Genomic DNA, 27,741 nt, shown 5'->3' on the forward strand with positions numbered 1-27,741 from the left:
GTCCGTGTCTTTCTCCTCTCACTCTTCTCAATATAAAAATGGGGGTGCAGCAACACCCAGTGGCAGAATCTGGAACTGATGCCCACACAGCTCCTCCTCGGAGGGATGCTGCAAAGAGTCTCTCTCCCTGCTGCCTGTCTCCCCCCAATAGCTATGGAAGTCCAGTCCTCCAGGGAGAAAACAGTGGAAGTGGGGAATGTGCTGCTGTTGATGGTGTGTAAGCAAAAGGATGCTGTCCCATTCATGCCTGAAGATGCTGCGGGAGGAAGATAAGAGGACAAAAAAAAAAATCGGTTGGTGCCTGGGCAGAAGAGAAGTCAGGAGTGAGGAGGTTGCGGGAAAAAACCCACAAATCATTTGGTCATTTTGCAATATTCCCCACTAGATAAGACCATGAAGCTTGCCCTGGAGTCTAATTCTCACTCAGGTGGCTGTAAATGTGTGCCAGGCATGTAACATTTTAGAGTTCAAGCGTGGAGCTTCTGTAATTGGCTGTTTCTCCATAGAAATGGATGAAATGGATGTCCATTTGGGGGCTTTTTCCTCAGTTTCTCATTTTTCTAAACTTACGTTCAGTTCACCACATATCCTCATCGGTTTACAGCAGGCATCCCCAAACTGCGGCCCTCCAGGTGTTTTGGCCTACAACTCCCATGATCCCTAGCTAACAGGACCAGTGTTCGGGGAAGATGGGAATTGTAGTCCAAAACATCTGGAGGGCCGAAGTTTGGGGATGTCTGGTTTACAGTTTCTTAAAAAACCAATTTAAAAGTCCTCGTGAAAATGCACTGGCATTTTAGTGCAAATTTAATCTTTGCACGGGATTTTATCGAATGCACGTTTTTGCAAAGCAATTTCCCCCAGCAGAAATTCTTTTCCAAGAGAGATTTATTTCTATGCGCCTTTCGCCACAGAAATACAGGAAAGTCTTGCCCTTACCTTTACTTCCCAAAGGTGCTCTGAAGGCTCAAACGGGAGTTTCCTGAAACCTTGGGTGCCTCTGGGGGATGAAATAGGGAGCTACGATTACGATCTCAAATTGACTGGTGTGGGTGGAGGAGGCAGCAGCAGGAGAATAGTAACAGAACTACTTGTGAGGTGGAGCCAGTGTCACACATAGCGCTGAAAGGTGAGGGTTGGGGCCATGCGAGAGCGACAGGATTCCGTGGTTACCTATCCTGGGATGATTGATCAAAGGCAGGGGTGCTGTGTGGTCCCCCCCCCATGTACACTGCAAGCACAAACATGTGACCCTAGCCTAGATAAAATTGCATTGTTAAAACTACCCCCAAATTATCTTTGTCTGAGAAGAGGTAAAAGGAGTATGTGATTATTGTTAAGTCTGGGAAACACTGCATTTTCGTATGTTATTTTCACGAACATATGCATTTTTAGAGATGGTTTACCCCAGTGTATGGATTTTTGTACACATTTGCTGGGCTGGAGAATTGCAAAATTTGGGGAAGCGCAAATGTCAAAGGACAGCCGTGTTTGGGTTCTCAGATTGCTTCAGAAAGAACGGATCGAATAGGTTTGCCTTTACATTGGAATCCACCCCCCCCCATCCTTACCTAGGACAGCATTCCCCAACTTGGTGCCCTTTAAAAACTTGGGACTGCAATTCCCACCAGATCCTTGTCAGCCATGGCTCAGTGAGTGCCCAGAACATAATATCCCAGAGCTCTTTGAAAAGGCTTCTTGCTTACCTGAAATAGGTTCCTTAATGGACGTGTCATCATGAGTAGAAAGCAAGAGATGGGAACGAGAAGCAGAAGTAGAAACGGTCCCCAGTGAGATCTCTGAAGTGGGGTTTGCTGAGACGAGTGGATTTTATCAGGGGTCTGTGTAAAGTTTTCGGTGACTGGAGTAGTAAAAGAGTCTGCAGTACAGAGAGAGACTGACCTATAGGGGCAGATTGAATGCCTTCCGGTAACAAGCGAGGGGCAGAGAGCAGATAATATTGAGAGGATACCCACAGAGTGTTGCTGAACCACTTTTTCATGACAACAGGTGCAGAATATTGCGTTGGCTTCACAAGAAGCGGGTGGTGGCCTGACATCAAGTGACTGGCACCGCAATATTTTGTTTTGTTTTTTAAGGGGAGAGGGAGAAAAACGGGGAGAAAGTCCAGGGGGAGAAGGAGAAAGAGTGAGAGCATCTCTACACCACAAATTATTAACAATGGCCCACTCGTTTCACTGTCATGGACTCCCCCACCCAAAGCAATCATGGGAATTGTAGTTTGTTGCAGGTGCTGAGAACACTGTTCAGGGCCTCTAAATTCTCCCTTTGCTGAACTAAAACTCCCATGATTCCCTGGGGGAGAGATAAACCAGTATGGGTCCTCAAGTGTAGATATGCCTTCGGAAAGACAGAAATGAAAGGGTCGCGGGGAAGAGGCAGGAGAAAGAGAGATAAAACTGTAAACCACTTAAGAGGTTTTGATACAAAGCAGAGGTATATAAAGTTTGTTCAATAAATAAAGTGGGCCCTGTAGTAGAAACTAGGGTTTCATGCAGTCCTGGGGCTGCAAAAGTTGGTGACACTGACTGCTGGGTGTGAGCTGTAAATTGGGAAGTCCTGCGTTCAAATCAGACCACAGCCACATACTCATTCAGTGGGCTTAGGCAACTGACTTTTCTCTCTGCCTCAGTTTCCCCTTACTGCAAGCTGGGCATGATAATACAGTGGTGCCTCGACTTACGAATTTAATCCGTTCCGAAGGCACCTTTGTAGGTCGAAAAATTCGTAAGTAGAAAGCGCCATTGGAAACGCGATTTCCCATAGGAATGCATTGGAAACTGAAAAATTCGTAAGTCGAAGCAACCCTATCTAAAACCGCCGCGGTTTCCATTCGGATGTCGAGAAATTCGTAAGCGTGCAGCCATTTGCCCCATTCATAAGTCAAAAACTTCATAAGTCGAGGTACCACTGTACCAATGTTGTAAACATGGGCAGCTTCAGGTCTAAGGGGCTCCCTGGCAAAATGCCCTCTGCTAGGCCTCTGCCCTTGAGCTTACTTGCCAACAGCTGCGAGTTGCCATTTTAAACTTCCCACAATGCCCTTGAAGTCATGTTGGTCTGGGGAATTCTGGGAAATTACAGTGGCAGCTGCAGTGAGGCCACCGAGGGCATCTATTTAAATTTACCCAGAGTGGCGCAGTATGTCAAGGACCTATTGCGACCAGGTGGGCCTAGAAGTTGGGGGGTGAGCTGAAGTGTCGATGTTGGGCCTGGTTGTCATGGCTACTGGGATAATGTTTGTGAAGCATTCTGAAACCCCCAAAGCACCGTATGGATGCTAAGTATTATTTCTGGCAGAAACGAACCTTCAGAGCATACATGCAACCGCTCGGTAGGCAAAGAATTTGTACCCTCCTGCCAAGATAGCGAGGCGGCTTTCGCTCATTTTCTCTGCCTCCCCATATTGTCGACACTGGGGTGAAACCATCCTCTTTGATCATCTTACCACATACAGTTTCATACACACCATGGCAAGTTGTTCACCCAGTGGAAAACAGGAGCGGCTGGTGCAGTGGGGGCAGGGTTGCGAAGCCACCTTCCTAATACTGTCATCACTGCCCCTGACCGGCTTGGGGTGCAGGGAGGTGGTGGGGAGCTCAGGGCTGTGTGGGCACAGGTTGGCTCTGCTCCAAGTTTGCCACCACCCAGGGAAGCAGCGAGAGCGACGCTGCACCCCAAAGAGCCCCAGATCGAGCGTTCTGGGGATGAAGAAAGCTCAGCGGCGCCCCAAAACCGACTCCCCAACTCTCCGGTAGGCTCTAATAAGAGCTCCGGAGCGATGAGGGTTGTAGTCACGGGGGCCATCTTTGAGCGCCATCGTTACCCTTGCGGAGGGAAGCTCCGTACTGGAGGCGGAGAGCACTGGATACTTCTAAAGAAGGATTTGAAAAAGCTGAAGACCGTGAGTAAATGGATTAAAAATTTTATTGGAATTTTAAATCTGGAAAGGGGGTGAGATTTAAAGAACGGAAGCCGATCTCCCCCACACTCCCCCATGCCAGTGAACCACCTTGATAAGCAGCAGCAACGCCAGTTTTATGAGGGCAGCTCCATGGCACTGCCCCACTGTGTCAGCCCCCCATGGTAGAAATGGGTCCTCTGTATCCCCACAGCCTTGCTCCCCCCCCACCCTGACCACCTGGAATGTTACCTGGTTGGCACTGAATAACGGTGCAATTACTGTAGTCGGCAGGCTCTTCCGGTGGGATGAGTTCCATCTTGTCTGCCAGGTTTCCGATGCGGTAAGGAATGGGATTCAAGAACTGAGTGATGTTTGTCCTGACAAAACGCACACAGCTATCCTGTTAAGGTGTGAGAGAGAAAAAGTCAAGCCCAGCAGCTTCGTCCTGATGTGTACTGAGCCCACAAGCCATGCTACCACACCTGAGGAACTGGGGCCAAACTACACGGGAAGACAAAACAGCCACCGGCCCCTACTCTGGATCAGGGCCCTGTGGCAGTTTCCTGCCGAAAATCGCCCTCTTTCTCAGCTGTTCTTTACTCCCACTGCTGCTGCTGCCGACTGCAGGCATTAACTCTGGAGTCAAATAGGTTTTAAAAAATGTGAATCAGGTAGTTTCTAATGCAAGCAAAACTGAATTTCTCCATCAAACTTAGGGGCCCAAGGTTGAAGAACACCAGTGTCATGTTAGGGAGGAGTAGAAGGAGAGGCAGAATAAGGTGTGAATCTTCCTGTGGACTTACTGTACCCTCTGTTGCTTGAAGGGGACCCTCCAACCCCTAAAGTGAAAACCTGAACATCTTTTTAAAGGCCCCATTCACCAGCATTTTAAGGGGGAAATCCTACGGCTGGGATGAACAGCTTAGGATTCAACAGATCTTTGGTTCAGCTGGCATTAATTCCGAGCTCCGTTTAACTTGCTCCCCCTGGCTGAGCCAAGGTGTAGGTCCCGCCCAAAGGGGTCGGTGGGGGGGCGGGGACTTGGGCTGGATCCTAAGCCTGTTCAGTTTGGTCACGTGGCCTGTCAACCCAGCATAGCACACTAGTTTAAAGGCTTGTTTTGAGCAAAAGCAGCAGTCCTACTGATAAACGGGTTTTGGATCTGGCGTAACTTTATGCCAGCTGACTTGGTGTCAATGGAATTGCTCCTTCATTGAAAGGGTCTCCTAATATACACATTTTTTTCTTTGCCATTTTGCCTAAGATACACACTTTTGGAGAATACATTTTCCCTGTAATAAATGCATTTCTGTAGGTACATTATTTTCACAAGTTCATGCATTTTTGGATACATTACAGTTGTATCTTGGTTCTTGAACAGAATCCATTCCCGGCAGTGCAACCAACTCCCAGAACCCTTTGAAAACCAAGCCACGGCTTCTGATTGGCTGCAGGAGCATCCTGCATCCAATTGGAAGCTGCAGAAGCCGCACCGGACGTTCGGCTTCCAAAAACTGTTTGAAAACCGGAACACTCACTTCTGGTTTTCAATTGTCTGGGAGCCGAAATGTACGAGTTCCAAGGTGTTTTGCGACCAAGGTACGACTGTACTTGGTTGGAGAACTGCAGCACTTGGAGAAGTATGAATTATGAAGGATGGCTGAAATTCTTCTCCATTCCTACCTGGCTTAATCTGGAGGGAGGAGCGCCTTGTGGTATTTCATTCTGATCCAAATTTTAACTTAATTATTTTTAAAATATCCTTAAGAAATACAAATAATTGCTAGCGTTTAGGACTGGTCAGGTTTTCAAAACAGCTATTAGATGAATAAATAAGAGAGGGAAATGACCTGTCTCCTTTTAAAAAAAGGAACCACCCAGGACCTACCTCAATGTTACATCCTTCAATAAAGCGTAAGTTCTCTGTTATACTGAAGAACATTTGTTGCAGGATTCTCCCAGATACGCTGGCCAGATGCTTCAGCTTTTTGTTGATGAGATGAACTTCCCATAATTCCTGGCAGAATCCATCCTGGGGGAAATTATTGGGGGGGGGAATATAAGGAAGGAATGCATGATTAGGAAAAAGTCAGGGGCGTATTCTTGTTCGAAACCACTAAGAACATACAAAGCTGCCATAGGGCTCAACCAAACTTACCCTTTGACCCATGTTTTCCAGGCTCAGGTCCACACTTTAAAGCTCTGTGTACAAGCACTCCTTTTTCTTCTTTTTTGCCCCAGGTATTTCCCCATGAAAACCTGCTCTTTGAAGCAGAAGTGCAACAAACAGCAATTCAGGTTCCACACCCACACACCGATTGCTGTTTGTGCCAATTCAGCTGTCAAGAGCAGAGGGTTTTTTCAAGGAAAGCTCCGGAGCGGGGTGAGTGGGAAAGGGCTCTTGGATACAGAGTTTTAAAGCATGGACCATTTCCTGGAAAGGACAGAGAAAAGGTAAGTGTAGATAAGCCTTTATAGTGAGTCAGATTTTTGGTCTAACTAACTCAGTATTGCCCACACAGGTTGGCACCAGCACAATTGACATAAGCGGAATTGTCTTTCAAATCTTTCCACTCCTGGTGGAACTTCTGCTTTTTGTAAAAGGAGAGCCAGCGCACATTTTCGTCTCCACGCAAAAATTCGCTCCTGAATTAAAATAATTGCAACTGATCAGCCCTTGCAAGTAACATAACAACACCAAGGTAGGTAACATACAGGTGAAACTCGGGAAATTAGAATATCGTCAAAAAGTGCATTTATTTCAGTAACACAACTTAAAAGGTGAAACCAATATATGAGATAGATGCATGACATGCAAAGCAAGATATGTCAAGCCTTTATTTGTTGTAATTGTAATTATTTGTCGTTAGGCGGGTCAATTATAAATGGAATGTAATTAATGAAATGTAATAACGATGTTAATTTTTGTTTATTTTTGTATTATTGTAACTATTTGTTTTATTACTGTGGAATTTCCAAAAGAAAGCATTTGTAAAAATTAAAAAAAAAAATAAGAAGTTGCATTACTGAAATAAATGCACTTTTCGACGATATTCTAATTTTCCGAGTTTCACCTGTATCTCTAGTTGTTTCCTTAGTTAACAGGTTGTTTTTAAAGACTTTACCGGTTTCAGGTTGGATGGCATATCTACTGGGTAATTGAGGAGCAGGTACTGCTTCTGAGGAGAGAAAGAGACAGGCCTGGGTTGAATGCAGGAAGAGGATGGATTAAAGAGCAAGAAATGTCTAGCCACAAAATGTTTCTAAATAGGGATTAAAGGGTGATCTGGGTTCATCTAGATGAGCTTTCATTACCCTGGCACAATTCTCTATGTTTTGGACCACAACTCCCATGAGCGCTACAGCGTTGCATTTCTACCTGCAGGGCCAATTTCAGGTGGTAGCCATGGGATGACTTGCTCTGTCCCTTGGCAATTAAACTGTATGGTCCCTACAACACTTTCTCGCATCCCCAATGCTGTTCAACATCTATTAGAAGCCACTGGGTGAGGACATCAGGGGATTTGGAGCTGAGTGTCATCAACATATGGTAGCACCAGCTCCGAGAACGCAAGAAGAGACCACGGGATCAGGCCATTGGCCCATCTAGTCCAGCATCCTGTTCTCACAGTGGTCAACTAGATGCCTGTAGGAAGTTCTCAAGCAGGACCTCAGTGTAACAGCAATTCTCCCCAACTATGATTCCCAGGAACTGGATTCAGAGACATACTGCATATTCAACTCAAGTCAGCACCTGAGCTCCTGCAGATCAGAGATTCTAACGTACAGCTTTATAACTTGCCAGCAATTCTGCAAAGAGACTTGGGGACGAAGGCAGCCAACGAATACAGTACTCATATTTTATGGGTAAGGAATCTTGAGGTTGAACGAGAAGTAATTCTCACAAGGCCAGAAAACTTTTTCCCCCTACATGAAATTTTATGTGCTATTGTTAAACCATGGTGAGTCAGAAACCTATGCAGATCTACTGCAAATTGCCCCAATGATCGGCAAACAGACCCCAATCCAGGGCTTCCCCCCCCCCAGTGGGTGCCATTGCCATTCTAGGAGAATGGGGGAGGTTCATGGCGAGTTTCGGCACCTATTTTTCTAGAAAAATAGCACTGCCCTGATATAGTCTGCTCAAGGGCACACTCACCAGTTCTTCAATTTTAGACAAAAATTTCTGAGTGTTGTTCGTTGTGTCAAACGGAGAATACTGAAAGATGCAATTCTTGCTCGGCTCACATTGGGTGAGAAACAGCAGCAGCAGAACGAAGACCTAGAAGGACAGGAAAAAATTCTTTAGTTTATATATTAAGTGGAAGCTCAAAAGAACTCCCAAGCACCTCTCAGCTAGCATGCAATGCAGACCCAAACTTCCATCTTCAAATATCTGAAGACCTGTCACATACATGACAGAGCAAATCTGTTACTTGCCTGATCCGCTTTTAAAGCCATCCCAATCTTACCCTCCTTCCTTTACAGTAGAATGGGGATGTTGGCATCGGACTTTCCCGAGAGAAAATGGAGTGTGACTCCGGGGGTGAAGTCAAACTATTGGAGAATCATAGCACCTCCTGTGGCTGCAGAGATCACAGAAGTGACTTTTTCAGCGTGCAAACCTAGGCAATGGAGGTCCTGGGCTGCCCAGATGACAAGATCCCCCTCTCAGACTCACTGATGTGCTCCAAAGGAAAGCAGAGAAATACATTTGGCACCACTTTGGCTGCAGGAGTTGCTGGAAGGAGGCGTTCAAGGCGCCATCCAACCATCTTAGGGACTCCACTCTGAATTTGTGTAGGGCTTACTCCATAGCTTTTTCTTCTCCCGAAGTTGTCTTGCAAAGGCCAGGGGTATGGAGGGCTGACTCCCAAAGTCTTTCTCATGAATGAGTGTAGCCACAAGGCAGCGGAGGTTGAGAATCAGAGTTTTCCTTCTCCCAGATGAGCTACCTTCCCAGGCTGACGAGCCCCATCTGCCCCCACCCCCACCCCAATTTCCCTCTGCAGCATGTTGTACTGCAACATTTCTTGCAGGTCCCAGTCGTATGTTGCTAATAGGTAAACTCTACAGCTCAGTGGGCTGACAGTTGGAGAAACGAAGACTGAAAAGGTGGCGGCGAGGAGAAGGGAATAGCCTGGAAGAGGCTGATTGCAGAAACGCTCCCCCCGTCTGCAACCACGAGGACAAAAAAAAAACTTTTTAAAAAAGGAAATCTGTGTTGCTCAAAAAGGCAGTGAATGATAGAAAGGAAATTACTCAGAAATCAGAGTGCTGGAAAGCATGCATTGAACTAATGCTGCCTGGTTCTGGGGAGATAATGGTGAGGTCCAAAGAACCCCCCTCTCCCCCTCTCTGACAACCATTCTTGGACTGGTATATCAGGAGAGGCTGAGGCCTCTTCCTTGATCCTGCCAATTGTTTTTGAAAACTTACCACAGAAGACTCTGGGGTTCCATGGCGCCAAATCATCTCCACATGGTCTGGTGGATGACCAACATGCTGAGGACTACCCCTCTAGAAAGGGGGAGGGGAGCTGTGGGGATAAAAGAAAGGATGGTTAGGGGTTAAGAGGCCAAGAAAACACGGGCTTGGGATGTAGCAAAACCAGCATTTACCAACGTGGGGCCTTCCAAGTGTTTTGCACTACAAGTTACGCAAAATAATAAAAAAACACCTAACATCAGGGCTCATTTGAGCTGGAACTCTCCGGAACTCGCCATTATAAGGGGACAAGGGAGGCACTCGGGGTGAGTTTCGGCACCTCTTTTTCTAGAAAAATAGCACTGGTTCACATGAAACACCAGGTCGGCCCATAATTTTATCTATTCATTTATTCATTGCATTTATATGCCACCTTTATCTGCCAAGGATCTCAAGGTGATGAACATGGTTCTCCTTCTTCAGTCATCCACCATTTGACCTGTATTGGGGGCTTTCAACATCCACACAGGGGCCAACTTGATGGAGCAGCCTGGGACATTAGAGCCTCCATCACATTCATGGTCACACTCTCAAGACGGTCTTTTCAACAGGAGGGCTGGTTGGTGGGCTAACAGGTTTTCTAACACCCATTGATGTGGATGGAACATTCTTGGTGAGGTGTGGTTAGTCGGCAGCCCCCGGGGACCTACAAGGCCCGGCCCATTAGGTTGGCCTGCCCCCAGAGACTTATGGAATCCACTGGATTCCTGAATGCTCTGGGGAATTTTCTGACTGACATGGCTGGCGCTCCTCTTGATGTAAAGCAGGCAAGACCATTATCAGAGTGCTGCCTCCATGGACGGAGACTACGGTAGTATGCTTCTGAATGCCAGATATGCCACTCATGTCTTGCCTGAGAGTTTCCCACAGGAATCCAGCTGGCCCTTGTGAGAACAGGGTGCATTTAAAGCCAAATCAAATTTGCAAATTTCTACAGAGCAACTTGCAAACTGGGAAAGAGCCATCCTTCAAAATTCCTTCAAAATTCATACCTGCCTGAATTTTGCTATGCAGTTGTCCAACCAAACAATGCTCGCAAAAACACATATATTAAGCATGTATAACAATAAAGAAGTTTGTGGGAAATAACATATAAAAGGTTATTATGTTAGGGCAAATAACTCCTTGCAAAAATTGCTGCAAAACTGAATTTAAGATGGGGGAAAATGTGAAACTTGGGGACTGAAATTGGCAGAGCCTTCCATCCATGCTTCCAATGGAATGAACAAACTGAGGAGTAGCAGGTTTAATATTTAATCTGAACTGTGGCATTCTCCTACTTATTCTCCTAAATAAACCACAATTGGGAAACCAAGTCGGGTGTCTGCGGTTTGTTTCTTGATTGTGGTTGATTTAACAGCTTGTGCACACCTTAATTTCCGTAATCATAGCTAATTGCTCACATTAGGTCCAAGCCCTGCCAGTGTAACATACTGCCCAGCATGCGTCTTCCAGGACTAAAATAGGGACTTACCAGCCAGGTAAGAAATTCTATACATGAGTAAGCAAACTGGAGCTTGTTTTCTCCTGCTCTGGAGGGTAGGACTCGAAGCAACGGCTTCAAGTTACAGGAAAGGAGATTCCGACTAAACATTCAGGGGGAAACTTTCTGACAGTAAGAGCTGTTTGACAGTGAAACAGGCAGCATTTGAAACAGGCAGCATCCCATTGTTCTAGGCGCATTTTGCGGCAGGGAATTCCATCAGCGCAAGCAGTTTCTGAGCTCTGGGCGCAGTACTGAGCTTAGGATTTCAGAGTAAAACTGTCAAGGCTAGAGGAAAAGGACCTTTTCCTGCCTGCCCACTTCCAGCCACTCTCTGAAGACTGAAGAAGGAGCCCTCATAAGAATATTTGCCGGGGGGGGGGGGTTAGGCAGGAGAAGTACCGTGTTTCTCCTAAAATAAGACGTGCCTCTAAAATAAGCCATGGCACGATCTTTTAAAGGCAAAAAAATATAAGACATCCCCAAAAATAAGATGTGTTGGGGGTACCGGTACTTGCCCGACCCAGCGGGAGCTGGCAAACGCAGCAGCGCGCGTCGCGCCGAGCCCCAGCCCAGCGGGAGCCCCAGCACAGCGACGCGTGGAGCTCCGACTGAACGGGCCCCAGGACCCGGCAGCGGGCGGCGCGTGAACCCGCAGGACCCGGCAGCAGCCGGCAGTAGCCCCAGCCGTGCCGCGCCACACCGCGTGAAGCCCAGGGACCCAGCAGCGGGCTCAGCGGGTGGCGCACGAAACCGCAGGAGCCGGCAGCAGCCCCAGCATTGCGCACCGCACTGCGTGAAGCCCAGGGACCCGGCAGCGGGCGGCGCGCTTTCCCCAGTCCTCCGCTCTCGCTAAGCGGAGTCCGTTTACAGTTTTGGCTGAGTTTCAAGCTCCGTGGGGAGGACGTCTTGTTTATAACAGCCTCTCTAGTTTGGGAGAGTTCGGCGCTTCCTCGCCGGGATTCTGGGCGTTGGCGCTGGGGAGGTTAGCGGCCCCTAAGTGCTGAAGTTCCCCGTTGTCCCCTTCTCCCGCCTTTCGGCTTGAGCGTGGCTTCGGGAGACCCCTTTGCACTGCCTTGAGCTCACGCCCTCAGGTTTCCCCCCTGAGGTCGGGGTAACTTACGCCAAGTCCCCCGTCTCTCTCTTTCCCCCAGCGTCGGGTCTGCCTCAAGATAGCAGGAGCGCAGATCCACACCCGGACTTCAGAGCGCCATTCCGAAGCCGCAGGACCCGGCAGGACCCGGCAGCAGACCCAGCCGCGCCGCGCCGCACCGCGTGAAGCCCAGGGACCCAGCAGCGGGCTCAGCGGGCAGCGCACAAAGCCGCAGGACCCGGCAGGAGCCGGCAGCAGCCTCAGCCACGCTGCGCTGTGTGAAGCCCCAGGACCCAGCAGTGGGCAGCATGCGAAGCTGCAGGACCCGGCAGGTGCCGGCAGCAGCCTCAGCCGTGCAGCGTGAAGCCCTGGGACCCAGCAGCAGGCTCAGCGGGCGGCGCAAGAAAGCCCCGTACCATACTTAACAATGCTGTACCATGCTTAATAAAAAAAATAAGACATCCCCCGAAAATAAGCCGCGATGTATTTTTTTTAGAGGAAAAATAAATATAAGACGTGTCTTATTTTAGGAGAAACACGGTATGGTTCTGTTTTTTGCAGTCTTCAGATGAGGACTAGACCATGTGAAAAATGAAACATAAAATTTTAGTTGCAGTTCATTCGTTTTCAGCTTTGCATTCTTGCTATATATCAGGCATCCCCAAACTCGGCCCTCCAGATGTTTTGGGACTACAACTCCCATCATCCCTAGCTAACAGGACCAGTGGTCAGGGATGATGGGAATTGTAGTCCATAACATCTGGAGGGCCGTAGTTTGGGGATGCCTGGTGTAAAGAGTCTCTGAAGAACCTCAGGGTATGTCACAGACCCAAAGGCTCTTTTTCTGTGGTTTACCACTATAAGCCGTCATAAATGCACAATATGGGAGAAGTAGAAAGGGAGATGTTCCCTTCCCTCTCCCATATGATTATTTTATTATTATGCTGTCTGCTATTACGCTTTTTATTACTGATGCACCATAAAATGTGTTCTTAATGTTGTAAACTGCCCTGCAATCTTCTGATAAATGGCAGTATAGTAGCCCTCACCCTAAAGATACACTGCTTTACCCTGGCTTTTGACAACTGAGATGAATATTTTTAAGGCCCACCTTACTTCTGTAATTGTAAATTGTTTAAAACTGTTTTTTCTTTATTTCCCTTTGCTTGGAAATTAAACAAAGGGTCTGCTGGTTTCTCTTTAAAGTTTCCAGACTCAACAGAGAGCAGGGCAATTAAAGGCACAGAAGTCCTGTCCTCTATTGAGTCTGGCAACCCTACAGCAAACAGCTAACATACAGCAAAGTTAATTCATTTATTATAGTCCAGATGTTAATCATTTGCTTTTGCTAACCTAGATTCCAGTTGAGGAAGCATAGCAGAGGCAGCTGTAATCATCAGCAGATTTGAAAGTATCATTATTATTATTATTATCATCATTATTATTATTACTATGGAAATTATGGGGGGCATCTTTAAAGTTGTTAAATGTTACAAATATTATGCATAAATGTATCCTTTCGACTTGACAGCTCAGGGAAGTTACCTAGCTTTAAAAATCATATAAAATCAACTCCTTTGCCAGTTTCCTCCATTCCAACGCTATTTTGCCCTTGAAAAGGGACTCCAGGAAGTGCCCAGAGGTGACAATTGCTGAACAGATTGTTGGCCAAAGAAAAGCTTAATCCCATCACCAGACATGCCAAGGGGTCCAGACATGCAAAGGAAGTTCTATTGTATTCTGGGTGGTGGGACTTTGGAGGTGTCTTGCCCTGACATGTCTGCTTATGCTAATATTGAACCAAGGACTCGTCTGGACATGTTTGCCAAGATTGAACTAGTGTAACCCCTGTCTACCCCTCCCCTTTGGTGACATGTCAGTGATGTAAAGATGATGTATCAGTGATGCTGTGCGAACTGTATCCTGGGATGTGGTGGGAAGTTTTAAAAGTCAATGTCGCCCCATGCTCTGGGTTCAATTCCTCTTTGAACCTGTTGCGCAATAAACTTTGGTCTACGCTATTTGCTCCTGTTGGTGGCTGGACTCCTTCTTTGTTCCGCAGGGACCCACAGGCTCTGCCCAGTGAGCTAGGTGGCTGAGCAGCCTCACACCTAGATTTCCTCGCCATAACATTTGGCGCCCAACTGCGTGGGGCTTGCGCTTCTCCAGTGTTGCTGACCAGGGGCCCTGAAATCTTCAGCCAGCACCGGGCCCTTTTGCCTGGGAAGATCCTTTTGGACCCCCGGCCATCTTCAGGGGCAGTAATCTGCTAGCCTCGAGGGACCCAGCCAGGGAGCAAAGGCAAGACCCAGCTGGTTTATTCATCGATCCCGGGATCGCAACAGAAGACGCGCGAGTATAGGTTGAAATCCAGTGCACTGGTGGGAATGGGGTGGTGACTCCTGGCAACTGAATTCTCTGCCCTCTTATCTATCGTTCTTCCTTACCTTTCTCTTGGTCCAGATTGTGAGAAGCACATGGACCACTGCTCAACTCGAGAGGGGAGTTCTGAGCTCTTTCCCTTTATTATTAGGCCCACAGAGAGAGATATGGGGAGGCACATAGAGCAAAAGATTGCTATACAATGCTGTATTGTTTCAAACCCCACCCACTTTGGGCTCTGACTCCACCCACTGTTGGCTCTAATTCCACCTACCATTTTCCACAGCCCCTGGTTGACTTTCCTATGGCCTTTAATGGAAAAATAAGCTTCCTCACCCCTTCCTTAGGAAAGATCTTTCCTATACAATGCCATCTGATCCTTTTTTTTACCAGAAGTGAACTTGAGACTCTGCATACCAAGTTTTATCAGTGATCTCTGGCCCTTCTGGGAAAGCCTTAATAGCACTTTGCCAGTACTGTACACAATGGCAGGATTTTAAGCTGTTTACCTTGCCACAAATTAGGTGCGGTGGCGGGGGGGGGGAGAGAGATGACTGAAATACAATGGGCGGGAAATGACATCATGTGAATTCCCCATAAAAAATCGGGTGGCAATTCCAAAACCAATTTAAGAAGGATAGCAAAAAGCCACAAATGATTGAGGATGAAAGCTAAATAAGGGTTTGGAAAGGAGAAGAGTGCTTTTCGGTTAAGTCATGCCTGTGCAAGGGGAATGGGTGTCTACGTGACAGGGCACCAGAGGCAAAAAAAGGGACAAGGTACAGCTACTGAAATTCCTTCTTTAATACAACTATTAATGATACAGGAGCAATGCCTGATTTCTTCCTTCCCTGGCCACCTCCCCAAACTCGGCTAAACAGAATAGCAGATGAAATTTAGCCGGCAAGTTGCTGCAAAATGTTGGCACAATGGCATGAGATTCCATGTGCAGTCTATGTTAGCTGCTACTATCCGGGAAAAAGGCGTAAGAATGAAGAGACCTGCTGGGTCAAACCAAAGGTCCATCCATCCCAGACTATTGTTGCTCACAGTAAAGAACCAGGTGCCTCCAAGGTTGCTTCTGCACTAGGGGTTGGGCGTCAACGCTAGTCCTACTCAGATTAGAGCCACTGAAGTCCCTGGCCTGGATGAACTCGGGTTTGTTGATTTCAATGGGTACAGCGGTACCTCGGTTTAAGTACACAATTGGTTCCAGAAGTCTGTATTTAACCTGAAGCGTACTTAACCTGAAGCAAACTTTCCCATTGAAAGTAATGGAAAGTGGATTAATCCGTTCCAGACGGTCCACGAAGTACTTAAATTGAAGCGTACTTAACCTGAAGCCAACTTTCCCATTGAAAGTAATGGAAAGTGGATTAATCCGTTCCAGGCAGGTCCGCGGAGTACTTAAACTGAAAGTACTCAAACCGAAGCGTACATAAACCGAGGTATGACTGTATTCAACTCCTGAGAAACTATTCAGAATGTATAAAGACGTTTCAAATGTTTGCTGGAAATGCCAAAAACATGAAGGGACATTTTATCATGCCTGGTGGGCATGTTAAAAAGGTAAAATATATTGGATATGAATACACAGATTCATAAAATCATAGAACTGTGGAGTTGGGAAGGGACTCCGGGGGGGGTCATCTAGTCCAACCCCCTGCAATGCAACGTAGGCTTCAAACCCACAATTCTGAGTCTCGTACTCTCTGTGGATACAGCAGATTTTAAAGGTTACTATTCAGTTGAATCCAGAACTCTTGCTTTTAGGGCTAACGGACACAAAATAAGAACGGGGTTATGGAAGACGACTGCAATATATACTTACAGCCGCGAGATTGCTATATGCCATGTATGTCCAATGCGACGACCGTGATCGACTCAGGGATCAATCACCCTGCTTGGCCGCTGGCTTTGCCCGACACCCAGTCAGCTGGCCAGCCGGGAAAGGGAGCCGAGAGAAGGGCACACACACACACACACAGAGATAGAGACGTTTCTCGCCCCTCATCCCCCTCCTGCTGGTTCCCATGGAAAGAAAACCCTCTCCCTCCTAGTTCTACATGGATGCTGAACTTTCCCTACCTTTCCAGCTCCAGCCCAGCTGCATTTATTCAAAAGTAAGCCACTGCCCCTGAAGCTTTCCCATCTGGTAAAGGGGAAATTGGACATTTCGGGGGCATGTTGGCTTCCCGTGTGCACCAATGGCCCTGGGCGGGCGCTGGTGTGGAGATAATAATTTTTTATTACTTTTATCATAATCATAATTTATTATTTATACCCTGCCCATCTGGCTGGGTTCCCCCAGCTACATATAATATGTTTAAGTTGAAGAATGACAATGGCCAGGTTTTTTTATATTGCATGGTGGCTCGCATCCTGTTGGGTGTTGGCCGTGCCTGCTATATGCACAAAGATGAAAAGACACAACCCCACCCACCATAGAAGAATGGTGATAAAGCTATTGGACTTGGCTGAGATGGCAAAGTTAACATGTTTAATTAGAGAAAAATCATTATCAACATTTGTTAAGGACTGGAAATTTCTTAAGGACATTTTGCATGAAAGAGAAAACGAACTTGTAGTAAATGGATTTGAAGATTGAAAAAAAAAATACCGTAGCTGCAAGGACAGAGAGCCAGAAATCCTTACATTGTTTTCTTCTTTATCCTTCTTTAGTCCCCCCCCCTTTATTTTCCTTTTCTCTCGCTTCGTCTTTCTTTAGGTTTCTCCTTTCCTTGTCTTTTCTTCCTTCTGATTTTCTCTAAGTAGCTGTTTTATCTCAGTATAACATGAAAAAATACTTTGTAATGGGTATGTATTTTTTGTATATCATTGAATAAGTATCAATCAATCAAAACCATAAATGTGATTGAGAATTTCTTTCAAAGACATTGCTGTCTCTCAAGGTTTTCCATCCTTAGGATCATACCATCTCCATACCGGTACATAACGCCTACAATTCACACTGACAAGCTGCCTTGCACTGATCTAATGCTAATATAGCTACAGTGGTGCCTCGCTAGACGAATTCAATTCGTTCCACGGGGCAATTCGTATAATGAAAAATTCGTCTAGTGAATCCCATAGGAATGCATTGATTTTTTTTATTTTTGCCCATAGGAACGCATCAATTGAATTTCAATGCATTCCTATGGGAAACCGTGGTTCGCTAGATGAATTTTTCGCAAAACGAATTCGTCTTGCGAGGCAACCTCCGCTAGAAAAATCTATTCGTTAAGCGAAAAATCCGTCTTACAGGGCATTCGTCTAGCGAGGCACCACTGTAGCTGGTTTTGGGTGGTGGTTATTGCTGGGTTTTGTTTTTTGGGTTTTTTTTGCAAATTTTATTATGCTGACAGGGTTATGATCTGACAGGACCAGCAATATCAGCAGGAGGGCTCTTACCCTGCTTTTAAGTTCCAGTTCCTTCCTCCACTATACTAAGAGTTTCCCCAGTCTCACTTCCTTGGTGCATAGAGAGTAAGCAATCAATGCTTATAAAACCCATTTCTTCAGCTGCCAAGCAGAGGGGATGGGGTTGGTCCGTGTGTTGCACCAAGTTGCAAAAGATCTTGGTGTTTTGCAAAGCTCTCCGAGGCTCAGTGCAAGAGGGTTAAACGTTCTTCTCACATCTTCTTCGACCCCATTAACAGTCTGGTCGTCCACCCCACGAGCTAATGCAATATGCATTTTCTAAACTCCTTCCCATTATGTTATTTGCTTGTTTAGAAGAATTTATAAACTGTGTATTTAGAAAAACCCTTAAGTGGTAAACACAAAACCATATAAATGAGTTAATATGAAGTATGGATACAAAGTGTCTCCCAGCAGGAATAAACAAATCAATTTTAGTTTCTTGTTTTTCCAGCCTTAAGTTCAGTCCCCCCCACATTTCCGCATCAGTTTGCTTTTTTAAAAAACAGTGAAAATTTAACAGCATTCTAGTGCGAATGTCTCCAAATGTGCAAATGTTTATGTGCAAGGTTACCCCAAGTGCAAAGTGATTTCCGCCCTTTTGCTTCTTTTTTTTTGGTACATTATTTTCACTACTGCATACATTTTTATGCACACCTAACCTTAGCGTATGCATCTTTTGCACACATTACCTAGCTGGATTATGGTACTGCAAGCTTTGGAGAGCTGCAAATTTCAAAAGGCGGATGTGCGCAGGAAAGCACAGAGGAGGTGTGTTTGCCTTTATATGTGAAAGTGCATGAATCCCCCCCCAAATTCCTAACTCCAGGTCAGGTGCAGCTTGGGACAGCTCCAGCTCCCTAGCTCCTAAGAAGAAGAGAAAGAGTGCGGACGGGAATCCCTCTTGGTTGAGCTGAGCTGCTGAGAGCTCTGCAAATAGTAACAGCTAGACATCTCCACTGTTTTGCAAAGCTTTAGTGCAACAAGGAAGTGGTGGGGCGGGGTGTTTGCTTTATCTGCACAGCCTTCTCCTCAGGTGTCCTGTCAAACTACACACACACACACACACACACACACACACACACACACACACACAAGCCCCATTCCACCCTCACCAACCCTGCAGATGTACATTGCTGGATATTTCTGGAGACTGTGGAATAACCATTCCAATTCACACTGACAGCCAGCAGCAGAAGAGGGATTCTCCTTCAACGCCAAAGAGTCTTACGCCTATCAATGTTCAATTTTTTAAAAAGGTTTTAGCAATTCTTATTTTTATATGTCAGCTGCCTTGAATCCAATGGGGGGGGGAGGCAGGGTATTAATAAACAAATAAACAATAGCGCGGAAGAAGCACAAATGTTGTTTGCCCCCCCCCCCTCACCCTAGTTGGTATCCAGAGCTATACAGTTTGGTTCTCAAACTTAATCCGTTCCGGAAGTCTGTTCCAAAACCAAAGCGTTAGAAAACCGAGGCACGCTTTCCCATAGAAAGTAAGGCAAAATGGATTAATCCATTCCAGACTTTTAAAAACAACCCCTAAAACAGAAATTTAACATGAATTTTACTATCTAACGAGACCATTGATCCATAAAATGAAAGCAATAAACAATGTACTGCGGTCACACAAGCAAGCAAGCAATCAGTAGCTGAACTGGGTTCCACACAGTCACAAAAACAAAACAAAAAAGAGCTGCAAAAACAAAAGCACAAAATAAATAGACAAACCTCAGTGTACCCAAAACGGAAGTGTGGCACTCAAATTGGAAGCGTAACACTCAAAATGGAGCATGTTCGGCTTCCAAAAAAAGTTTGCAAACCGGAACACTTACTTCCGGGTTTGCAGTACCTAGGTGGCGCTGTGGGTTAAACCACAGAGTCTAGGGCTTGTTGATCAGAAGGTCGGCGGTTCGAATCCCTGCAACGGGGTGAGCTCCCGTTGCTCGGTCCCAGCTCCTGTCCACCTAGCAGTTCGAAAGCACATCAAAGTGCAAGTAGATAAATAGGGACCGCTCCAGCGGGAAGGTAAATGGTGTTTCCGTGCACTTCTCTGGTTTGCCAGAAGCAGCTTTTTCATGCTGGCCACATGACCCGGAAGCTGTCTGCGGACAAATGCTGGCTCCCTCGGCCTATAGAGCGAGATGAGCGCCGCAACCCCAGAGTCCGACACGACTGGATCCGATGGTCAGGGGCACCTTTACCTTTTACATGGGTTCTAAGTTGTTTGAGTACCAAGGCGTTTGAGAACCAAGGTACCACTGTACTGATTCCATCTTCCACGCAAGGCCCACTGATAGCCCTGGGGGCAGTGGATTTAGGTTTTAACTTTCTGCATGAGACTAGCTTATTCTTTTTAAATTAATTGTTTATAACATGTTTAATAAAGAAAAGCAGAGGAAGGAAAGTGGGGGAAACACATTAGCTCACATTGAGAGTAGAATGACCATCCCTCCGTCCCTCTGAATGGATTACGATTCCAGCTGAATAGTCAGAAATATTAAGATGACAGTGAATATTTCACCCATATCCATGCACTGAAAAGAATGGGGAAGGATAATCCACCACTCTGCTATATTTTAAGTAGCCAGATGGCTAGAAAGCCTGTGTAGTGTAGCAGGAAACAGGGTACTGAACTTCCTGGGGTTCCAAGTCCTCGCACATCTATGGAGCTCCCGCAACAATTAGCTCAGGCTAGCCTACCTCACAGGGTCGTTCAGAGGATAAAATGGAATAACAACCACCACGCCTATCTAGGCTGCTCTAAGCTCCCTAGGGAAGGATGTGGTACACAGCCAACCAAATGAAAAAAGTATAGGTGTATCAAATTCCTTCTGTTTCTCATGCTCATGAGTGATTGCTTATGTGGTCAAAGCCACAAGACGCAAGAGGGATATGTTAGGGGGAATCCCCAGGTATGTAGAAGCACAAAAAAATATTTGAGGAAACTAAACTGTAAGAGCGGGGAGAAACCCAATGCGCCCCAGGATTCAGCATGCTCAGTGACTACAGAATGATGACTGACTGCTGGGGGAAGGATGAACTGAAAACATGGCATGCAAGTGTTCTGTCCTCCATTCTGCAAGTCTGTGAACCAGCGGCACAAGGTATATGGGGTGGAGGGGGCTTCAGCTCCCCCCAATGTTTTTGGCAGGGTGCGGTGCCCCCAATTTTGAGGGAGCCACCCCCCCCTGCCACTGCCGGGAGCCCTCACCGCCCCCCAGCCCCAACCTCTGCTCAGCAGCCCAGAAGGCAGGTGGCGGCTGGGACAAGCGTGGAGGGCAATTTCTGCTTTTGCTTGTCCCAGCCAGGGCCGTCTTAAGCACCTTTGGTGCCCTGGCACCGTGGTGCGACAGATCCCTCCGCCCCGTTTTCCAGCGCGACGGGCGGGTGGGCGGGCTCAGCGCGCAGCGCGGTTGCCGAGGGCGCTGCTGCGCGACGGGCGGGCACGCGGGCTTGCGGAGCTGCCGGGCAGACGCGGCTGCGTGGCGCCCCCTGGTGGGCTGGCACCGTGGCGCCCTGCGCCACCCAGCCTGGCCGTAGAGCTGGCCCTGGTCCCAGCCCGCCCCCTCAATGTGCGAAGCAAGTTGGCGCCCCTGCCGTGAACACACCATACATGTAAAGCACAAGGCTCCCACCCAAGAATCTTGGGAACTGCAGTTTACCCCTCACAGAGCTACAATCCCAAGAATGCTTAAGCAAAGTCCAGTTCCCAGGATTCTAGGATATGACTGCAGAGTCAGGATCCAGCATTATTCTTAACAGGCTCCCAACCCAAAAGCTTGACCACACAACAAATGGCACATGCAACCAGATATTGAAGTATGAGTGAGGCCCACTTAATGAGGTATATTCTGCAACATGCCATTGGGCGCCTCCAGACAACCGGTTTGTCGAACAGTCATCCAGGTTTGTTCACAGGGAGATCAGACAACATGGGGCTATTTAATGAACACCCATTCTGATTTGTTTGTGGAGAAGCTAGAGGATGCGTCAAAACAAGCTTTATCTCACTCCCCCCCCAGTGCATTTTCCTGCTATTTTCCTGTGGGTTCCATCATCACCATCATCATCTTAAAAGGTAAAGGTACCCCTGACCATTAGGTCCAGTTGCAGACGACTCTGGGGTTGTGGCGCTCATCTTGCTCTATAGGCCGAGGGAGCCGGCGTTTGTCCACAGACAGCTTCCGGGTCATGTGGCCAGCATGACTAAGCCACTTCTGGTGAACTAGAGCAGGGCACAGAAACACCGCTTACCTTCCCACTGCAGCAGTACCTATTTATCTACTTGCACTTTGACGTGCTTTCGAACTGCTAGGTTGGCAGGAGCTGGGACTGAACAACGGGAGCTCACCCCGTTGCGGGGATTCGAACCGCCGACCTTCTGATGGCAAGCCCAAGAGGCTCAGTGGTTTAGACCACAGTGCCACCCTTGTCCCTCAGTGTATCATCATCTTATTTCATAGTTAAAGCCATGCGCAAGGCGGCTTGTAACATAACCAGATTCACATAATTGCAAGAATAACAAAAGTAATAAGCAATAAATGAAAGGCATCAAAAAGCACACAACCAAACTGAAACAATTGTCACATAAATTGCCCAGGTATGCAGTCACAGTGCATTCCACGTCATTCTGCAATTGCTTCCCCTGTTACTGCCATCTGAAGAGGCACTCTTGCACCGCGATGCAACAAAAGTGGGGCCACCACAACAAAATCAGAACGTTTCATAGAACCGCAGAATTGCAGAGTTGGAAGGGACCACAAGGGTCATCTTGCAATGCAGGAACCACAGCTAAAGAGCCATCATCCAGCCTCTGTTTCAAAACCTCCAATGAAGGAGAAGTCAGAAAAGTTGCAGGATTTCAGCAGGAAGCTCTAGGACAGGCATAGGCAACCTCGGCCCTCCAGATGTTTTGGGACTACAACTCCCATCATCCCCAGCTAACAGGACCGGTGGTCAGGGATGATGGGAGTTGTAGTCCCAAAACATCTGGAGGGCCGAGGTTGCCTAGGCCTGAATTAGTGCATGTGCTAGCTAGACTCTAGGACATGCACTAACTGGAAACAAAGCAGTATATGCCCACCCCAAAACCTTTGCAGGCACAAGATGTATGGAAAGCGAGATTGGGTATAGCCAAGTGCTGATACTATCGGGTGTACACAACCCACAGCACATGGGGGGGGGGGGCGGCGGCTGGGGTTCTTCTAGATTCTAGTCAGCCATGCTCACTTCCAGGATACTCCATTCCATTCCGCCCACATTTTCCTCTCTCTTGCATGAAGACGTACCGGTACTTCCTTTCATCTGTCCTGGATCTTTCCACATAGAATCACAAGAGTTGGAAGAGACCCCGAGAGTCATCTAGTCCACCCCCCTACTGTCATCTCCGTTGAATGTCCACAAGTTCCACTGTTATAAGAGGAGGGGGGGAATTCCACCCACTTTCTCAAGAGGCATGCGTCATTACTTGCTTTTTCTCTGGTTGCATGCATTTGGTTTAGAGAAAGCATCTTTCGATAAGTCAGCTGGGGGCCAAGGGCGTGTTCTGACATGCATGCGGTTCCCTGGCATCTTCGGTTACAACCATCTCAAGCTTCAGGGCCACCTGTGCGAACCTGGCATGCTACTGCAACAAAGATGCCATAGGCTAGACACCGAGACAGCGCAGAGGCGCTGCTTCCATTGGCAGGATGGTTTTGTGTGTGTGGATGGGAGAGCAGCAGTGTGCAAAACTGTCAGTTCCTTATCCTTAGCTGCTTCTGCACCTCTCTTTTGAATAAGCAACTGGAGAGAGCCAATAAAAACAGTAGCCTGGCTTGAACACATGGGGAGAAGTTGTGGCTCAGTGGGAAAGCACCTGATTGGCATGCAGGAGGTCCCGGGTTCAGCCCCTGGCATTTCCAGGTAGGGCTGGGAAAGGCTTTATCATAGAATCTGTTATGTATTGAATCACTGAGCTGAAACACTGAGCGAAATCACTGAACAGATCCCAATTTGAGCTGACCTTATACAGCGTGTTCCATCCATCGCCCACCACGTTGGCATCGGAAGCATGGCTTCACTCATGCCTCTACTGCCATTTGCCCCAGGCTCTGAATCATGGGACTCATACCTCGCTCAGTTCGCCTGCTACCTCCAAGCAAACAAGCTGATAGAAGGGTCAGAGGAGCGTTAACAGGGTCTATTCCTCAGCCTCTGCGGGCCTGGGGTGTTTGAGATGGCCCGAGTTTTGGTCACGCCACTAGCAATACAGGCAGCGCCGTGGGACGTGCTAAAAGAGAAGCTAAAAAACCACTACACTCCAAAACCATATGCTGGTCTAGAACCGTAACAATAAACTAAACTAAAAAAAACCTCCAAAACCATCAAAAATTGCTGCCCGCCATACGTTCTACCACCGGGAACAGGCAGAGGGGGAGTCGATCAACAGCTACATTGCCGCCCTCCGAAAGGCTGCACTGCACTGTGAGTTTCGAGACTTAGATGATGCCCTGATGGATCGACTTGTGCGGGGTTTGGGACAACCGTCTGCAACGGCGTCTCCTCGCCAAGCCAGACCTCACACTGCAGAAGACCATCGAGGAGGCTGCGGCCTCAGAAGCTGCTGAACTCTCACTCAGGAGATTCACAAGGATGGCAGCCCACATCTTGCTAAGAAGCCAGTCCCAGAGCACCACGAGGAGGCCACCAGTTCTCCAGCGCAGACAATGACTTTGAGACCTGCACCACCAGCATCTAAAAGCATCCTGGTTGAGGGTGCACATCGATCTTGCCAGCCCCTTTCACAGCCGGACCTTTATGGTAGTGGTGGATGCCTATTCCAAATGGCTGGAGGTGGCCCTGGTGCCCTCCACCACTACAGAGGCCATCATTCGGGTACTGCGGGGCCTGTTTGCTATACATGGTTGTCCTGATCTTCTCATTTTGGACAATGGACCGCAGTTCACGTCAGGCACCTTTGAAAGGTACCTCTTGGGGCTGGGCCTCCGTCATGCCCTAACGGCACCACTTTACCCAGCCAGCAATGGGCAGGCAGAGAGAATGGTGCGCTCGGCAAAAGAGGAACTGGCGCGCCTGGGCTACAGGGACTGGCACGAGCTGGTCACTGAATACTTGCTCATGCAGCACATCCCCCCTCATGTAGCCACAGGGCGGAGCCCAGCCGAACTGCTTATGGGCCGCCACCTCAGGTCTCCGCTTGACCGGCTGCACCCGGATTTTGGTGTGGCCAAGCCCCCGGGCTGTACTAACGCGCCACGGTCCTTTGTTCTGGGGAATCAGGTTTTTGCCCGGAACTTTGTGGGGGACATTCCTTGGGTGCCGGCCATGGTAGTGGGAGTCATGGGGCCCCGTTCGTACCAGGTGGCACTCAAGAACAGACGCTTATGGTGCCGGCACATAGACCAGCTTGGGGATTTGGACACTACCGCTGTGCCCCCAACTGTGGCCCCGGCTCCGGAGCAGACATTAATGGAAGGTGAGGCTCCACCTACATCTTCCTCACAAACTGCAGGCGTAGAGCCAAGCCGAGTCATTCCGGTGGTTCTGCCTGGCTCTCCAGAGACTCGGACCACTACTGTGCCTGACCGTCCACCGAGTCCGCTCGCAGTGGTTCCTTTGACAGAAGCAGAGCCAGGGAACTCGGGCTCAACGCCACCTTTGGTCACACCGCAGTCACTGACAGAATCGGGTAGCCACCCAGACTCTGGCACTGACCCTCAACGGTCCAGCAGGGTTTCCAAGTGCCCAGCTTATTTAAAAGACTATGTTCACCGGATAACTGCACATGTAACTCTGTACGGTAAATAGGGTTAATTAATATGTGCTTTACTGAAACCAATAGGGATATTGCTGTATGTAATGGAATCACTATGATTGTAACTAATGCCTTATCTCAGTGGGGAGGGGTGTTATGTATTGAAGTTCTCACCCCGGCCACCAGGGGTATTGTGTATATCAGGGGTGGCCAACTCCCAAGAGACTGCGAACTACTCTCAGAGTTTAAAACTGTTGAGCTTTTTTAGGGGTTCAGGTCAAAGTTGTTGAGCTTTTTTGGGGGAGGAGGAAAATAGGGCAAAAATGCTGAGCTTTTTTTAGGGGAGCCAGAATTTTTGAGCTTCTTTGGGGGAGCCAGTAGTTTACCAGTGATCTACCACAGACGTCCAGTGATCTACCGGTAGATCACAATCTACCTGTTGGACGTGCCTGGTGTATATAGTTTTCATTCAGGTCCATGTCAGTTAATTTAGGCGGGAATCTTTGGGCTGTTGTTGTTACAATGCTGACAGCCAGCTGCCTATAAAAGCAGGCCAGCTGAGCAGTTCAGTTCCAGCTTACTTATAAAGAACTACTTGGAGAAATCTCTGTGTCGTCTGATATGTCCACCCACTATTTAATAGAATTGTAGTGTTGGAAGGGACCCCAAGGGTCATTCAGTCCAACCCCCTCCAATGCAGGAATCTCAGCTACAGCATCCTTGACAGATGGCCATTCAGCCTCTGCTTAGAAACCTCAGAGGGAGAATAGTCCACCACCTCCTGAGGGAGTCTGTGCCGTCCACTGTCAGATAGGTCCCATTCACATTGTGCATTTAGAGCACACTCAGGGCTTCTCCTAAAGGATTCTGGGAACTGTAGTTTGCTAAGGGTGCTGACCACACAGGCCCAACAATTCCCAGCCCTCTGAACAAACTATGGTTCCCAGGATTCTCCAGGACTCAAGTGGGGAACAGAGGCAACTTCTTAATTTCACTTATCACTTTTATCATCCCTTTCAGAACATGCTGCCAGGCCAGGTCCACTATCCCCATCTACCCCAGTGCTGCCTACAATGACTGGCAGCAGCCCTCCAGGATTTCCGGCAGGGGTCTCTCCCCACTGGCCCCTTTACCTTTAAGCCCTGCCCCATCGGAGGCCCTTCTCTCTGCTCCCCCCCCCCCGAAAACACCTATATAGGCACCTCCTTGATACAAGGGCAGAATATAAATTCCACAAATCACCGCGAAGATGAGAAAGAACCACGAGTGAGAGAGCAGCTCAGTCGGCAGACTCTTCACCTCAGGGCCGCGGGTTCGAGCCCCACATTGGGCAAAATATTACTGCGTTGCAGGGGGTTGGACTAGATGACCCAACGGGTCCCTTCCCATTGTAGAATTCTGTGATACTATGAAGCCTCCGCGATTTTGGCGCTTGGGGTCTCCCTCTGCCACGGCGCTCGCTGCTCCCGCAGAAGCCAAGGGCTGGAAGCGGCAGGTTCCGCCCTCTCGATTTTCCCCCTGCGCCGATCCCCTCGCCCTGACTGCTGGCGGCGGGGTGAAGAGCCCGCACTCCGCCCTGGCCGCGCGAGCGAGGGTGCCACGCACGCGGGAGACGCCGGGTTCGAATCCTGACATCTTGCCCAGGTAAGGCGCAAGGGATCGGGAAAACGCCCGTAGAGCCTCTGCCAGTCAGTGCCGACCCCCTTCTCCTGGATGGACCCTCGCCCTGTATTTCCCATAACGCCCTAACTCACCTGTGAACGATCGAGGTTTAGAGGGAGGGCGGAGGAAGGAAGGGGGGTTTCTCCCCAGCGTCGTCCGGGCTCCTCACATGCTTTGCGCACCCCACGAGAAAGCTGCCTTTCCCGGGCTGCCTGGGTTTTGTTTAGGCGAAAGTGAAAGTCTTTCTGAAGGGGGAGGGCTTGGTCCGGGGTGACGCCCCTCCTCACTCCCCCGCACCCCCCGTCCCCAAATATTGGTGGGGGGAGAGATATTTTCCCGCACGTCGGGACGCCCCCACTCGCCCGCCCCCGAGGCTCCGCAGCGACAAGCCCAAGCCGCGCTCCGGGGCTAGGCTCCGCCGTTCCACGTGTTCCAGCAATCGGCCAGAAGGAGAGCCGCTCGTGCGATCTCGGAAAGGGCGAGGGTTAGCGCTTGCCCAACGTGGGGCTCGAACCCACGACTCTGAGATC

The 27,741-nt window shown here is 48.3% G+C and overlaps 1 protein-coding gene and 1 long non-coding RNA gene across 5 annotated transcripts in view; one reads left to right on the forward strand and one right to left on the reverse strand.

Annotated features, from left to right (window-relative positions):
- Positions 1-27,553, reverse strand: LOC118094183 (fms-related tyrosine kinase 3 ligand). Of its 4 annotated transcripts, none has more exons than XR_004693734.2 (9): positions 27,304-27,553; positions 9,365-9,464; positions 8,085-8,207; positions 7,051-7,104; positions 5,814-5,957; positions 4,175-4,325; positions 1,707-1,902; positions 940-1,000; positions 1-256 (listed from the first exon to the last, which is right to left on the reverse strand). XR_004693734.2 is itself a non-coding variant. In XM_035134264.2 (9 exons), the coding sequence occupies exons 2-8, from the start codon at positions 9,398-9,400 to the stop codon at positions 968-970; spliced, it is 714 nt and encodes a 237-aa protein (XP_034990155.1). In that variant the 5' UTR covers positions 9,401-9,464; positions 27,304-27,551; the 3' UTR covers positions 1-256; positions 940-967. The 4 variants fall into 4 exon arrangements, 3 of the variants coding, with proteins under 3 accessions (XP_034990155.1, XP_060137590.1, XP_034990157.1); XM_035134264.2 differs by having other exon boundaries at positions 1,707-1,879; positions 27,304-27,551; XM_060281607.1 differs by lacking the exon at positions 27,304-27,553 and adding an exon at positions 14,436-19,165 and having other exon boundaries at positions 1,707-1,879.
- Positions 26,995-27,741, forward strand: part of LOC118094184 (uncharacterized) — a 30,598-nt gene continuing 29,851 nt past the window's right edge. The window contains exon 1 of the long non-coding RNA XR_004693735.2: positions 26,995-27,193. This is a non-coding gene — a long non-coding RNA (uncharacterized LOC118094184). The remainder of the gene's footprint in view (positions 27,194-27,741) is intronic.

The sequence above is a fragment of the Zootoca vivipara genome, chromosome 13 (assembly GCF_963506605.1).
Source record: "Zootoca vivipara chromosome 13, rZooViv1.1, whole genome shotgun sequence".
In the NCBI taxonomy this organism is placed as follows: Eukaryota; Metazoa; Chordata; class Lepidosauria; order Squamata; family Lacertidae; genus Zootoca; species Zootoca vivipara.

Excerpts from the sequence above, each read along its gene's own strand:
- LOC118094183 (XM_035134264.2), bottom strand. The coding sequence starts at position 9,400 with ATGATTTGGCGCCATGGAACCCCAGAGTCTTCTGTG. Across the intron at positions 7,105-8,084 it reads TGTCTAAAATTGAAGAACTG|AAGCAGTACCTGCTCCTCAA; the intron begins GTGAGTGTGCCC and ends TTCTCTCCTCAG. Across the intron at positions 5,958-7,050 it reads TGCCATCCAACCTGAAACCG|GATGGATTCTGCCAGGAATT; the intron begins GTAAAGTCTTTA and ends AATTTCCCCCAG.